The 14708-nt window shown below is 38.9% G+C and overlaps 1 protein-coding gene across 4 annotated transcripts in view; it reads left to right on the top strand.

Annotated features, from left to right (window-relative positions):
* Nucleotides 1–14708, top strand: part of SLC4A1AP (solute carrier family 4 member 1 adaptor protein) — an 89589-nt gene that overhangs the window by 13477 nt on the left and 61404 nt on the right. For 3 of the 4 annotated variants that reach the window (XR_010835599.1, XR_010835600.1, XM_067007891.1), the window contains exons 6-13: nucleotides 707–867; nucleotides 2168–2237; nucleotides 2618–2804; nucleotides 6389–6500; nucleotides 8387–8642; nucleotides 10447–10533; nucleotides 11199–11266; nucleotides 12888–12957. Coding sequence is in view for 2 of the 4 variants with exons in the window: in XM_067007891.1 (XP_066863992.1) it covers nucleotides 707–867; nucleotides 2168–2237; nucleotides 2618–2804; nucleotides 6389–6500; nucleotides 8387–8642; nucleotides 10447–10533; nucleotides 11199–11266; nucleotides 12888–12957 (1011 nt within the window). In the remaining 2 variants the exon portion in view is untranslated. Of the gene's footprint in view, nucleotides 1–706; nucleotides 868–2167; nucleotides 2238–2617; nucleotides 2805–6388; nucleotides 6501–8386; nucleotides 8643–10446; nucleotides 10534–11198; nucleotides 11267–12887; nucleotides 12958–14179; nucleotides 14673–14708 lie in introns of those variants that run through there. The other variant, XM_059079522.2, reaches the window with a different exon arrangement.

Genomic DNA, 14708 nt, shown 5'->3' with positions numbered 1-14708 from the left:
GAGTGAACCCATGCCCCCTGCAGTGGAAGCATGGAGTCTTACCACTGGACCACCAGGGAAGTTCCTAAGCATTTATTTTTATTTTTATTTTTATTTTTTTTTGCGGTTTGCAGGCCTCTCCCGTTGCGGAGCACAGGCTCCAAACGTGCAGGCTCAGCGGCCATGGCTCACGGGCCTAGCCGCTCCGCGGCATGTGGGATCTTCCCGGACCGGGGCATGAACCCGTGTCCTCTGCATTGGCAGTTGGACTCTCAACCACTGCGCCACCAGGGAAGCCCCTAAGCATTTTTAAGTATATAGTTCAGTGGCATTAAATATGTTCATGTTGTGCAACCATCACTACTGTCCATCTCAGAACTTTTTCGTCATCCCATTCTGAAGCCTTGTACCCATTAAACAGTAACTTCCTGTTCTTCCTGCCCCCAGCCCCTGGTAACCAGTGTTCTGCTTTCTGTCTCTCTGAATTTGACTATTTTAGGTACCTCATGTAAGTGGAATCAAGCAATATGTGTCTTTGTGTCTGGCTCGTTTCACTTGTAATAATGTCTTCAAGGTTTAGCCCTTTGTTTTTATATGTAGTTTGGCAGCGTGTTGAATCCTCTCTTTTAATAACTGATGGTGGTATTTTAAGCTGCTTGTCTACTTGCCTTCTTTCTTTTTCTTTTTTTTAAACTGATTCATTATCATTTATTTTATCTACCTCTAGTATCTCGGAAAAGGAAAGCCAAGAACTGGGAAGATGAAGACTTTTATGATAGTGATGATGACACATTTCTTGATCGGACTGGCCTGGTTGAAAAGAAGCGTCTGAACCGAATGAAGAAGGCTGGGAAGATTGATGAGAAACCAGAGACCTTCGAATCATTGGCAAGTTTTATTTATAGAAGTAGCTGTGGTAGTTTAATTTTTTAAATAAAATAATGTATTATTTAAATTTGTTTTGTAATTATAATTTTTAAAGCAGTAGCATTGAAATCTAGTACTGAAGTATAATTTTTGTGATCTGTAAATTTGGTGCTAACAAACAACTAGCCTTATCCAAGTGGGAAAAAAGTTTGGCTTGTTGCTAGAGACTGTATCTATCTCTAGGTGGGTAGTGATCCATTAATGAGCATTCTTTGGATATGATCTTACCCCCCAAAAAAGAAAGGAAAAAGTTCCAAATTGGGTCATTCTGAGGTGAAATTGACTCTAGGCTTTTGGCAGCCAAGAATCATGAAAGGAATTTTGAGGAGTGTAGTTTGGTAATACAGGCACACCTCAGAGATACTGCAGGTTTAATTCCAGACCACTGCAATAAAGTGAAAATTGTAATAAAGTGAGTCACACGAACTTTTTGGTTTCCCAGTGCATATAAAAGGTATGCTATAGTCTATTAAAAGTGTGCAATAGCACTATCTCTAAAAAGACAATGTATATTTTAAATATACTTTATTGCTAAAAAATGTTAACCATCTTTCTGTCAATGCAGGGTTGTCACAAATCTCCAGTTTGTAAAAATGCAATATCTGCAAGGTGCAAGTAAAGTAAAACTCCGTAAAATGAGCTATGCCTGTAGTTTTAAACAGTGTATCCTTCATGAAATTATCATAAGATGACCTGTATTTTCACTATATTAAGTAGTATTCGAGCTTAAAACATTATCTAACATCTGTTGTTTTGATTCATCAATGAAAACAAACGCCTTGAGTTCTTTCTTTTTTTAAAAAAAAAAATTTATTTATTTATTTATTGGCTGCGTTGGGTCTTAGTTGCGGCACGTGGGCGCTCTAGTTGTGGCATGCGGGCTCAGTTGCCCCGAAGCATGTGGGATCTTAGTTCCCCTACCAGGGGTCGAACTGGCGTCCCCTGCATTGCAAGATTGATTCTTAACCATTGGACCACTAGGGAAGTCCTTTGGGTTCTTTCTTTTGAGTAAAATAAGATCTGTGTTCTGTACATTCCTTCTGTTTAATTCTTGATTCTTTAATTCAGATATTTATTAAATTAGATTTAAATAAACAAATGAAAAATGTTAACTCCATGAGGAGCAGATTTAAATGGACTTCTGAATTAATCCTCTTAAAACTTGTCACAATAATTAAAATAAGAGGAGGAAGAAGAGGAAAGCTACCACATTTTGAAAGAAGAAAAACATTTGCTAACCATGTTAATTTGGGTGTTACAGGTTGCAAAGTTAAATGATGCTGAAAAGGAACTCTCTGAAATTTCTGAGAGACTGAAAGCCTCCGGCAAAGGTAAGGCAATGACTCGATAAACAAATATTTATTGAGCACGTACTGTGTGTAGTGCACTTTGCGAGGTACTAAGGCTACATTGGCTAGTAAGATTTACAGGATATGGAGCCTTTCTAAGGAGCAGCATAGCATTTTAGAACTAGAAAGAACATTATAAATTATTTAGTTCAACCTCTTTATTTAATAGATAAGGGGAATGAAGCCCATTAAGGCAAAGTGACTGTCTAAGATTTCCCAGGTATAACCAGTTTCCTTATTCCTAATATCAGTAATGTCCTCTATCCAGCTTTAAGTTAGTGACTTTTCTATGGAAACTTGGGCTGAATTTTAAAATATTTGGTGCCATCTTTCTAAACATGTATTATCCCTTTCTTGGACAGCTCTATCGGAGTCACCATCTCAGGACTCTTTAGATGCGTTCATGTCAGAAATGAAATCAGGGAATGCATTAGATGGTGTGTCCCGGAAGAAACTTCACCTGAGAACTTTTGAACTGAGAAAAGAACAGCAGAGACTTAAAGGGTTGATAAAAATTGTAAAGCCAGCAGAGATTCCAGAACTAAAAAAGTAAGTCTTAGTTATACTTGGGATTTTAAATAAGCATATTCACTAAGATAACATTTTGAATTATATCTTTATTTTTTTAGGTAATCACTATGGACTAGAAACACACTATAAGAAACTCTTTAAAGCACAGAAGGCAGTGGTTTCATGGAGTAACTAAAAACCCAGTTTATTTGTGAAATTTAGACCACTACAGGATTTTTTTTTTTTTTTGCGGTATGCGGGCCTCTCACTGCCGTGGCCTCTCCCGCTGCGGAGCACAGGCTCCGGACGCGCAGGCTCAGCGGCCATGGCTCACGGGCCCAACCGCTCCACGGCATGTGGGATCCTCCCGGACCGAGGCACGAACCCATGTTCCCTGCATCGGCAGGCAGACTCTCAACCACTGTGCCACCAGGGAAGCCCCACTACAGGATTTTGAAGGAAAACTGTATTGATTCCTGTTTCATTGGAGGGCTCTAAATTTTTACTTAATACTTTTAGTGCAGAGTAAACTTCTTTAAAGAGCAACATGCTCAAAAGGTTAATTTCCCTAATATATAAAGACCCATTCACCAGAGACAAATGGGCAAAGGATGTCAACTGAAAGGCCACTGAAAAAGAAATACGAATAACTCTTAACTATATAAACTCAACCTCAGTCATAATAAGAGAAATACAAATACTACAATGTAATACCGTTTTTATCTATGACTTTAAAACCACAGATGAAAAGATATGAGTACAGATAGTCATTTTAATGCCTATATCTGTCATTCTTAAGAACTAGTTGATAACTCTTCAATATATTTAAATAATTTTTGAAAGTGGAATCTCTTAAAAAGGGGAAAAAGCATAATCCCCCGAAGTTGATCTTATTGTTAACTTTGATTTGGGGGAAATTATTGGAAGAGATTAACCCAAATCCATTTGCAGACATCCAGAAGATTTTTGAGTAATTTGTAAACAAAATTTTAAGAATAATTTTTCCCAGACGTGGCTAGTATTTATGAGTGAGTGAGTGAGTGTGTGTGCATATGTGTGTGTGTGTGTGTGTGTGTGTGTGTGTGTGTGTGTGAGAGAGAGAGAGAGAGAGAGAGAGAGAGAGAGAGAGAGAGAGAGAGAGAGAGATCCAGTCTTTCAACTTGACAATATTTTAAAATTGTCTTCTATGTGGTGTCAACAGATTTTGAAAATGTTGAGTAGGTGGTTGTAGAAGTAAGCAACCCTCAGTAAACATAATCCAGATGGGCATCTCAAAAAGTGGTACTACCTAGGTACGTTCACTCACTTATGAAGGTAGTTAAATATAGAAGGTTTCTTGTTTTCTTTAGGTCCGTGCTGTTCAGGACAGCACCCAGTCGTCACATGTGATATTAAAATTAAGCAAAATTAAAAGTTCAATTCTTTAGTCACATCAGCCACATTTCAAGTGCTCTATAGCCACATGTGGCCAGTGGCTACTGTATTGGACAGCACAGACAGAGAACATTTCCATCATTCCAGAAAGTTCTGTTGGACAGTACTGCTTTAGGTTGTCAGTAAGCGTCTATTCAGCCCCTCACCCCTGTGTACAAAACCTGTAACTTGATGCTGGGGGCATTGCATAGATGAGTATCTATCAATTGAGAGGCACCTCTGTTTACAAAAATGTAATGGCCAGCCGTTTCTGGAGCTCTTGATCATCTGCACAGAAGATGTATCCCCAAATTACTAGCAGGTTTGTTCAAAGATTTATATGTAGTTTGGATATTTAATACAGTGATGCATAGATCAGTCTGCAGAAGTCTATTTGCCGCAAATGATGTTTGAGTTACCTTACTGACAGTGAGGAGGTAGATTAGCACTAGAGTTAGACTTACTGGGTTTCATTCTCAGCTCTGTCAATTAGTCTTTGAGAATTTTAAGGCAAGTTACGTAACTTTTTTGATCTTCACTTTCCTCATCTGTAAATTAGAATAATGATGTTGCAAAGATTAACTGCACTTAATAAAGTGCTGACATATGTATTATCATTGTCATAATTTTTACTATCATTGATATACTTAGCAACTATTTGTGACATCGTTTTTGTGGAGAAAAGGTGAAAACTCAGGAGCCATAGCCCAGGTTAGACCAATTAACAGTGAGTTTTAATTCCAACTCTGTAATCCTTTAATTTGCTAAGTCAGCCCTAAGAGGTGTTCTGAGCTAGAAGACATGCATCAGCTTCCTCCAGAGCCTCCCCTCCTGCTGTCTGTGTGTCTGCCCTGTTCCTCCTCCCTTTCTTACTTTGTATACTGGCCTTCAGGTGCTGTGTATCTTCTCCCTCCTCTTTTCGCTTGAGGGTTGAACTTCTAAACTTCCTACCTAAGTCCACCCCTGCTCCACCCACAAGCAACTCTTGATTGTGATCCCATCTTCTACTTTTTCTTCTCCTCTGGGAGTCTTTGCATGTCCTCCAGGCCAGCCAAGCTATTTAATGGATCTGAAAAATATCTGTGTTGCTCTTGCCTTTGCCTTTCCACATTTCCTGACACTTGTGGGGGAAGGGATGTGAGGGATGTTTGACAGAGCATCTTTAAGGCCAGGCAGGCAGGATTTCCTCTGATGGCCTCAGCAAGGCAGTGGGTCTGTCTCTGGTACAGAAGGGGGGTGAGCCTAGGCTCAAGAGCACCACCAAGGGGGTAAGACTTAGGTAAAAGAAGGCAGGAGTGGAAATGGGGCTTCAGGGTTGAGCAGCGTAGTCAGTTTCTTGTATGGGCCCCTGTGAGCCAGGGGGGCCAGTGCTGTCCTTATATTCCAGAAGGCAGTGTTGTCCTGTAGTCAATGTGAAGAAAGCATAGGGCTTTCTCCCCTCTTTCTCCTCATGCTATCTTGTCATTGTCACCTCTGCCTACTCTCTGAGTGTCGTGTCAACTCAACTGCCATCCTTTTTGTTTTGCTTTTGCTTTGTTCTTTTTTCCCTTGCTCTTTTCTAATTTCTACAATCTCTTCTCTTTGCTCTTCCTCAGCTTTACCCTCATATGCTTAGCTTTTATAACTATATTCAGCCACTGAGAACATTGACAAGCTCGCCAGTTGTGGGGTCTCTCATTAAGTCTTTGGTGTTACTCACTACACAGGGTATCCTGCCTCCCGCACCCTTTACACATACGTTTTTTTTTTTTTAAACTTCTGTGCTCAGAGCTGTTGTGTGTGGTTATGATAAGTGTGGCCTCCAGGTAAGTAAGTAAAGCACTGAGTCCTCTTCAGAGGTTGATGGCAAATAGGGCTTTACACCATGGATCCATCTCCTGCCATTTAGTGGGGATGGAGCATGCCTGTGTATTCTCCTTTGCCAGCGACCTGTGTACCGTAGGCATCATTTTATGAATGTGAAGTCATGTAGCATGTTGTAAATTGCTAGACTAAGGTAGTATCCTTATCTTGCCCTTAATACTCTGTGTCTGTGACAATCAGCAGTGTTGTCCATTCAAACTTTGCTGGCCTGAATGCCTCTTTCTTACTCGTGTATGCATAAATGTTCACTTTGTGGAAAGCTTTATGGTGCCCAAAGTTTGTTTACCATGGTATTTTTAGATAAAACCTTGGCCTCACTGGAATAGATAATTATTCTTTCTTCCTAGAACTGAAAGTCAGGCTACAGATGGAGAAAACAAAGCTAAAAAGCTTACACTGCCTCTCTTTGGTGCCATGAAAGGAGGAAGCAAATTCAAATTAAAAACTGGAACAATAGGGGTAAGTTGTGGGTCAAGGTGTTAAACTTTGAGCTCTTGAGTTATCCTGAGCTAATTTATCTCTTTTCTTTTCAAAACTCAGATGACTCATCCCACAGTCATGTAAAAAGGGGCTGTGGGCTTGGTATGATCACATCTTTCCCAGGACCTGGTTCTTGGATTTTTCTCTTCAGCCTAAGCTTATTAAGAATTGATGAATCGATTCATGTGAATCAATTTGCATGTAACCAATTTGTGAATTAGAATACCAGTTTATTAATTTGTGATCAATGTTGCATTTAAGAAAGGGTCTCCTGTGGTTTCTGGGTTTGTTTGGGTTTCTTTGCTTTTTTTCCTGGTGGTTAGACGTTGTAATATTCAGAGTCAACTAACACTTGGTAGTAACATAATCTCTACACCTGGTTTGCCATATGGTTTTTCTTACTTTGCTTAATCCTTCCAACACCTTATGATGTGTGGGAATTATTACCTCCCACAGTTGAGGAGCAGGGTCAGAGAGGTTAGATTCAAGATCACACCATCATTAAGTAACTAGATGCAATCAAATCCAGGTCTTATATCTCTTGAGTTGTGATCTTTCTACTATCCTCTAATACTTCACTGACGTATGTTTTTGCTCTTTGTACATCCTTATTTATAGATTCAGTTTTTAAAAGGTTTTCATCACCCCAAAGAGCATAACCTTATGTATTAATGTGCTAGGGCTGCCATAACAAAATACCACACACTAGGTGGCTTAAACAAAAGAAATCTATTCTCTCACAGTTCTGGAGGCTAGGAGTCCATGATTAACATGCCAGCAGGGTTAGTTTCCTCTGAGGGCGATTTCCTTGGCTTGCAGATGGCTGCCCTCTTGTTACCTTGATGACCTCTTAACATGGTCATCCCTCTGTGCACTTGCAACTCTGGCGGCTTTCCTTCTTCTTATAAGGACACCAGTCATATTGGATTAGGGCCCCATCCTAACAGCCTTATTTTAACTTAATCAACTCTTTAAAGACCTTATCTCCAAATAAGTAACATTCTGAGGTAGTGGTGGTTAGGACTTCAACATGAATTTGGGGGGGACACAGTTCAGTCCATAACACCTTGAATTAGGGTAAACTGTCCTCTGGTGGCAGAGGTCTGAAGTCCCAACCATGTGTCCTGAGTGAGTACCATGTGGTTTACCTGTAATGGAGGCTTTTCTCTGAGGTGGGGAGAGGGTATTTTAGTCAGAAGAAAAACTCTTTACTAAAAAGCTTCCTTAGGATTACTGAGCTAAATCCTATATTTAAAAAATGATATACCTAACATATACTTTGGTACCTTCTTCCTATTCTTTAAGCGTGATCAACTTTTTCTAATAATTACTTTTATTGAAAGGTCTTGATTAGAATATTTGACCTTATTCAAGAAATTTCTTTTTCTTCAGGATCTGTTTTACTGATGTACATATCTTGTTTCCTTGAAATTGTGTTAAATCTAAAATGAAAAAGCTGCACAAATGATTTATTTTTTAGAAATGTGTGCCTGATTTACTCCCTAGGAGATTTTGTAATGAATTAAGATTTGTAATGAATTTAATATCATGAGGGGTAACAGGACAGAATTCCTACAGCTGGTACTCAGCAAATCGTACCTGGAATAAATGTTTCTGTTGCCTACAAGATGTTTCAAGTGTTTCATACTTAATGTTCTTTTGACCCTAGAAATTAACAAACATACTTGTTAAGGATTCATAGATGGATAATATTTCACGTGAAAGTCCTCCTTCCAACAAACTTCGGCAGAGTTGATGCGCCTAGAGAAGTTAGACATTCTGCTCATTTAGCTTAACCCCCTTGAAAAGATGTGTCTCTGTCATATTGTAGAACTGCTTGTTCATGGTTTTTTTTTCCCTCATAGAAGTTACCCCCCAAGCGTCCAGAACTCCCTCCAACTCTAATGAGAATGAAGGATGAGCCTGAAGTAGAAGAGGAGGAGGAGGAGGAGGAGGAGGAGGAGGAGGAAGAGCAAGAGAAGAAAGAAAAGGAGGAGCATGAAAAGGAGAAAATGGAGGCAGGAAGCAGTAGGCTACAGCAGGAGATAGAGCCAGAAGGAGCAGTGCAGGAAGCAGGTCCTCCCACAGATTTCACATGTTCTAAAGAAACAAAAAATCATGGTAATGTCTTCTTTCCCCTTCCTGTGCTATTCAGTGGGCATATGCATTCATCGTGGATAGGTTTGAAAAAGCAAAGCCAGTTCTTGCCTGTGCATTTTGGCTTTGTGACACTTTGTGATGTGTGATACAGCTGACTGTGGAAACATACTTTCCTGGTCTTTCTTTGATTGCCAGTCATTATTTATCCTCATTGTAAAGTAAGGGCAGGTATTTCCAGTGTATTCCAGAATTATGGAAAGTTGAAAGCTGTGGAATCTGAAACCACAGCAGCTGTGGAACAGTCCTGAACTGCTGCCACTCTGTGATTGGAGGGCAGTGGAACAGGGCAGATGATGGGGTCTGATTAGGTGGTCTCGGGGTAAGCCTCCCCTTATTCATTTTTCCCCCATCCGCAAAACAGAGGCTAAACATAATTGTACCCACTGGATGTACTTCTCAGAAAGCATCATGCCTTATTCATCTTTTTGCCCATGGTACCTAGCAGAGAACCTGACATGTCGTATTCACCCACCTCAACAAAGGGCTGATGAAAAATATAAAAGAGGGAATTGATTAGTTTTTAAATATGTTTTCTTCTGATTATGAAAGGCATATATGTTCAGTTTTAGAAATTTTGGATCATACATAAAAGTCCAAAGAAGAAAAGGGGAATCTCCCATGCCCAGAGATTATTGTTTATCTTTTTAGTATCCTCTTAACCCTTGTCAGCTGCAGGGGTTATTTTCCTGCAGGTTGGCCAAACTGCATAGCAAAATTAAGACTGCACAGAAAATAGGGAGCAGGAGGAAAAGCAAAAAACACTGGCATTAAACGTGTGTGAGAATGTGTGCATATGGACTTCCAAAACAAACCAGGCAAGTCCATGTAAAAACACCAGGCCTGGTATGTAGACCTCTCCTGAGTCACCTTCAGCTGTTTCAGACACAGAAAAGTTATTGTTTCCTCATCTGTGAGAAGTAAATCTTTTGTTTTTGCATTTTCCTTTGTTATTGGCACAATGCTTGGCCTTTTCAAAAAAGGTACTACACATACTTTTTTCAGAGTCTAATCTTTGATCCACCCATTGTAAGGGTGTCACATAAACAGGTCAGTGGGGAGGTGAGCAGTAAGTATTGTATTTTTTTGTTTAAGGGACCGAAGTAAATATGTGTGTCTAAAAATAGCAGATTTAAAATTTTGGTTTATTAATTTTGGTTATTAATTAGTAAATCTGCAGCTGATTAGGGATTACTCCAGGCATTCATTTATTTATTAATTTGTTTATTTATAAAATAACATTGGGATTGTATTGTACATGCTATTTTAATAGCATATTTTTTTCTATGTCTTAAAATAGTCTTTTAAAATGTGGTTTTAATAAGGGGCAAAGTGGTCCATCACATGAATGTGCCATAATTTACTTAACTCCACATTATTATACATGTAAGTTATTTGTTAATTTTTGCTATTATAAACATACTTGTATATAATAAATCTTGGTGCTCATCTCTGATTATTTTCTTCGAATATGTTCCTTGAAGTAGAATTTCTAGGTCGAGGAATATGTACATTTTTAAGGGTTTGATAAGTATTGCTAAAAAGTTTTGCCTCAGAGTTGGCCAGTTTTTGAAGTGGAAAATTGGTGGTTCTCTGTTAGACCTCTGGAGACACATTTATTGAAAACCTTATTAAGGTTAGTTGAAGCTAATGATAGTAAAACTGGATGATTATGTAGGTACTTAGCTTTTTTTGCTTTTGACTTGTTTTCTTCATTCCCCACCATGAATTAAGTAATACAATGTGCTTTGGTTCTGCATTTTTATAGAAAACATGTCTCAACTCGGCCAAGTGGAACAGAATAAAGGTTACCAAGAGATCAGAGAGACAGCCGCATCGTGCGAGGAACCGTCAGGCAAGTAGCACAGCGACTCCACTGCTGTACCGCACACGGGCAGCCGACTGGTGTCAGAGAGGAGGGGGTGGCAGCTGGCGCAGACACTGGGTAGATGCTGCTGCCAGGGCTGTGGACAGAATTGGAATATATGAGAGGTTCATGTTTAGTGCCGTTCTGTTTGCCTTTCTTTTCCTCCTCTGTCTCCCGGGTTTCCCCCGCCCCGACCCCCAGAGCACCTAATGCCTTCATGTTTCCCTCTGGCCATGCAAAGCTCTCTACAAGTTTACATCTCCCAGAGTTGAATATGTGCCTATCATGGGGGTGATTCCAGCATTATTAAAATAAATTGGTTGAAAGGTTGGGCTATTAAAAGGACTGTTTTTTTCCGGTTTTCTACTGCTTTTAACTGTGATGATTAAATTGTAAAATAGTAAAGTCAGCCCCATTTTCCTTTACCTTTTCAAAAGGTGTGATTAAATTTAAGCTTAGGATTTGGAAACTAAGGTTATTAATGAAGGGACAGTTCTCTCTGTATAGTCTTTACAGTAGTAGAAGGAATTTTTGAGAATTAGACTGTGATGTTTTCTTCAATAATTATAATGCTCTTTAGGGAGGAATTTTTCTTTTCCATTTTATTTTTCTGAAATAGCTGTTGCCTATTTTTTTTCTTTTTCATAAATTAGCATCAAAAACTGAATATGAGAAAAGCAGAGATGAATTGAAGAAAAAGAAGGCTCCTGGTCTAGGCAAAGTAAGTGCTTTAGTCATAATCTTCATTTCTCTGGAAGTAAAAATGAACCCCTTTGCCATGGGCCATGTCCAGAAGAGTGAATCCAGGGATTATTTTAGCAGAATTCCCAGCTGCCTTCTACCCCCTCTTCTAGAAATCTGGGCTCTTTTATTTTTATTTTTGAATTTTTATTTTTTGGATTCTCTATTCTTGTCTGTCTAATCTGTTCTTTATAATTGCTCACATACCTCTTTTATTAATTTGTGAATCTTTCTTCATATCCTAATATGCCATACAAAGACATTTGAATAATACATTATTTTCCTCCTTTTATTACACAAAAGGTAGAATGTAATATACTGCATGCTACACTGTGATTTTTTTTTTTTTTTTTTAAACCTGTGGTGGAAATCATTGTATATCAGTGCACTGAGAGCTTCCCACTGTGTGGGTGTACTCTATCAGTGCACACTTGGGTTCTTTCTAGTCTTTTATTATAACAGTGCTATAACGAATAACCTTATGTGTATATAATTTGTATGGATACTGTAAGTTCCCAGAAGTGGAATTGGTGTCGGGAGGTCCCTAAGACCACCCTTAGGCTAGGTACTTCACAAGAAGCCTCACAGGACTCAACATGTGGTGGAACTTACAGTTGTGATTTATTACATCACAAGAATGATAAGCAAAACCAGCAAAGGGAAAAGGAACATGGAGTGAAGTCCAGGGAACCAGGTACAAGTTTCCAAGGGTCCTTTTCCAGTGAAGTCACATAGGATGTGCTTAATTCCCCTCACAAAGAGTGACAACTTGTGAAACCAGGAAAGCTCATTAGAGACTTAGTACCCAGGATTTATACTGGGGACTGATCACATAGGTATCCCCTGCCTGGCATCTACCCAAGTTCCATTGTCCTAGAAGGAAAGCAGGTGTTCAGCATAAACCACATTGTTTTTACAAATAGTTTTGGCCCAGTGGGCCACTCTTTGTCAGTTAGGGTAGTGGGAACCCTCTTGAAATCCAAGTTCCCAGATGGCCACCAACAAGCCTTTCAAACGGGCCTTTCAAAGGATAGCAGTCAGGCTTGCTTTGTTAACTTTTCTGCACCTGGATCAAAGGCAAATGTCACATTTTCCTCTGTGGAGGTTATATCATTTAGAGCTCACACCTGTCTTGACTGCCTCTTTTAGAAAAAACATCACTCTCACTGGCTGAAAATCAGCTTGTTGAGACTTTGTGGAAAAAAATCAAGATTCAGAGAGAGAATGCTTCCCCATTTTTGGTTACTTATGTCAAGATCATTAGTGGAAACTGTTCTCTCTTAATTTTTGTTTCCTCACGGGGATAGGGACAATAATTCTTGGAGTTAAAATTCTTTTGAATAAGATAACCTGTCTGGGGCTTCCCTGGTGGCGCAGTGGTTGAGAATCCGCCTGCCGATGCAGGGGACACGGGTTCGTGCCCCGGTCCGGGAAGATCCCACATGCCGCGGAGCAACTAAGCCCGTGAGCCATGGCCGCTAGGCCTGCGCGTCCGGAGCCTGTGCTCCGCAACGGGAGAGGCCACAACAGTGAGAGGCCCGCATACCGCAAAAAAAAAAAAAAAAAAAAAAAAAAAAAAGATAACCTGTCTGTTTTTGCAGCTTCCCCTGACACCTTCCTCCAACTATCCAGAAGATGATCCAGATTACTGTGTGTGGGTCCCACCTGAAGGTAGATGGTCTTTACTTTTCTTTTCCTCTAATATTTATTTATTTAGGTTTCTGAATAGGTAATATATATTTAAGGTTCAGTATAAGAACATTGCAAGAGTATGTAGTGGAAAAGTCTCCCTTCTGGGTAGATTAAAGGATCTAAAGAGACATATCAACCAAATATAATTTGTGTATTCTGTTTGGATCTTTATTCAAACAAACAATTACTAAAAAAAAATTATAAGCCAGTCAGATAATTTTGAACACTAGCTAGATATGTGATGATACCAGGAAATTATTGTTAAGTTTTTTAAAGTGTGAGTGATATTGAGTTATGTTTTTTAGAAAAAGTCCTTGTCTTCCAGGAATATGTACAGAAGTGTTCACAGAGGGAATGCTACCTGGGATTTCCCTTAAAATAGTCCAGTGGTGGGGGATGAGGGAAGACAGAGGAGGGGCAAGAGATAAAGCAGGATTTGCCACATGTCGATCATGGTTAACACTGGGTGCTGGGTACATGGAGGTTCATTATATTTTTCTCTTTACTTTTGCATGTATTTTAAATTTTCTCTAAAGTGGGAAAAATAAATCTTCTAGCTGTGCTTTAGCTACTCAGTTTCTTTCTAAAGACAACCAAATATCAGTTTCTGATGACTTCTTATATATATATAATGTAAAATGCCTATGGAAGCAATGAAATACATAATATTTCATCACTTTTTTTACACAAATGGAAGCATATTCTATACCTTACTGTTTTGCACTTAATAATATATGGACATCCTTCCATAGCTACTTAGAGATTTCTTTTTTTTTTTGTAATGTTAGCATAGTTCTTTTTTATAGTATGGATATACCTTTATTTATGTAACCAGTTTCCTCATTGAATATTTACTGTGTTTCCAGTCTTTTGCCATTACAAACAAGTCTGCAATAAGTAACCTCTCTAATATGTGTAATTTTGCAAGTGTAAAGGTATACTTGTAGAAGAAAATTCTTAAACGTCAACATGCTGGATCAGAGGCTACAAACATTTTTAAGAGACTATAAATTGCATTCTGTAGGGATTATACTAGTTTATGTTCCTACTACACCCTTAAAGCAATATATGAGATGCTTGTTTTCCCATATGCTTATCACAGGTTGCTTTTTCTATGGATTGGGTTTCTAATATACTAATAATTAATAGAAATTTAGGTACTAAAATGCTTGCTTTTTGTCTGCTTTTTACTCTGATCTAGGCCAAAGTGGAGATGGCAGGACCCATCTTAATGATAAGTATGGCTATTGATTGCTTCCGAATCCTAAAGGAAGACCTTGTGGACCATGTGACATGGGATATTTAGGATAATATATCAAGTTGAATGTCCAGAGAAGGAGTTCAGATGATCATTTGTAAAATCTGGTGACTGGCCTTTTCTTCTGTGCTCTTGGCTTCCTAAATTTATCTACCCATCTGATTCTCTAGAATTTGGTATTTATGTTTAAAAGTGTTTGTGTATGTATGTAAAAAGGAACGATATATTTTGAGAATTAGTAAAGTGAGAGACACGACTCTGTTAAATAAGAAGGTGAAGATGTCTCATGTTTATTTAAGGCTACAGTGTCTGTCTTAAGCTTTAGTGACTATGCTTTTACTGAGCAATAGGGTGCTTGTGGCAGTTAGGCTTTAGGATTCACTGGTAATTGCCTCCTTAAATAAGTGTTGAAATATGAGGCCATGCCAGGGTGTAACCCTGAGTGTCTCTGTCATTCTTGGAACTAAAAATG

This window comes from Kogia breviceps, chromosome 11 (genome assembly GCF_026419965.1).
Source record: "Kogia breviceps isolate mKogBre1 chromosome 11, mKogBre1 haplotype 1, whole genome shotgun sequence".
NCBI classification, from domain to species: domain Eukaryota; kingdom Metazoa; phylum Chordata; class Mammalia; order Artiodactyla; family Physeteridae; genus Kogia; species Kogia breviceps.
The sequence above is the reverse complement of the archived record's forward strand: the minus strand, read 5'-3'. Positions and strand labels throughout refer to the sequence as shown.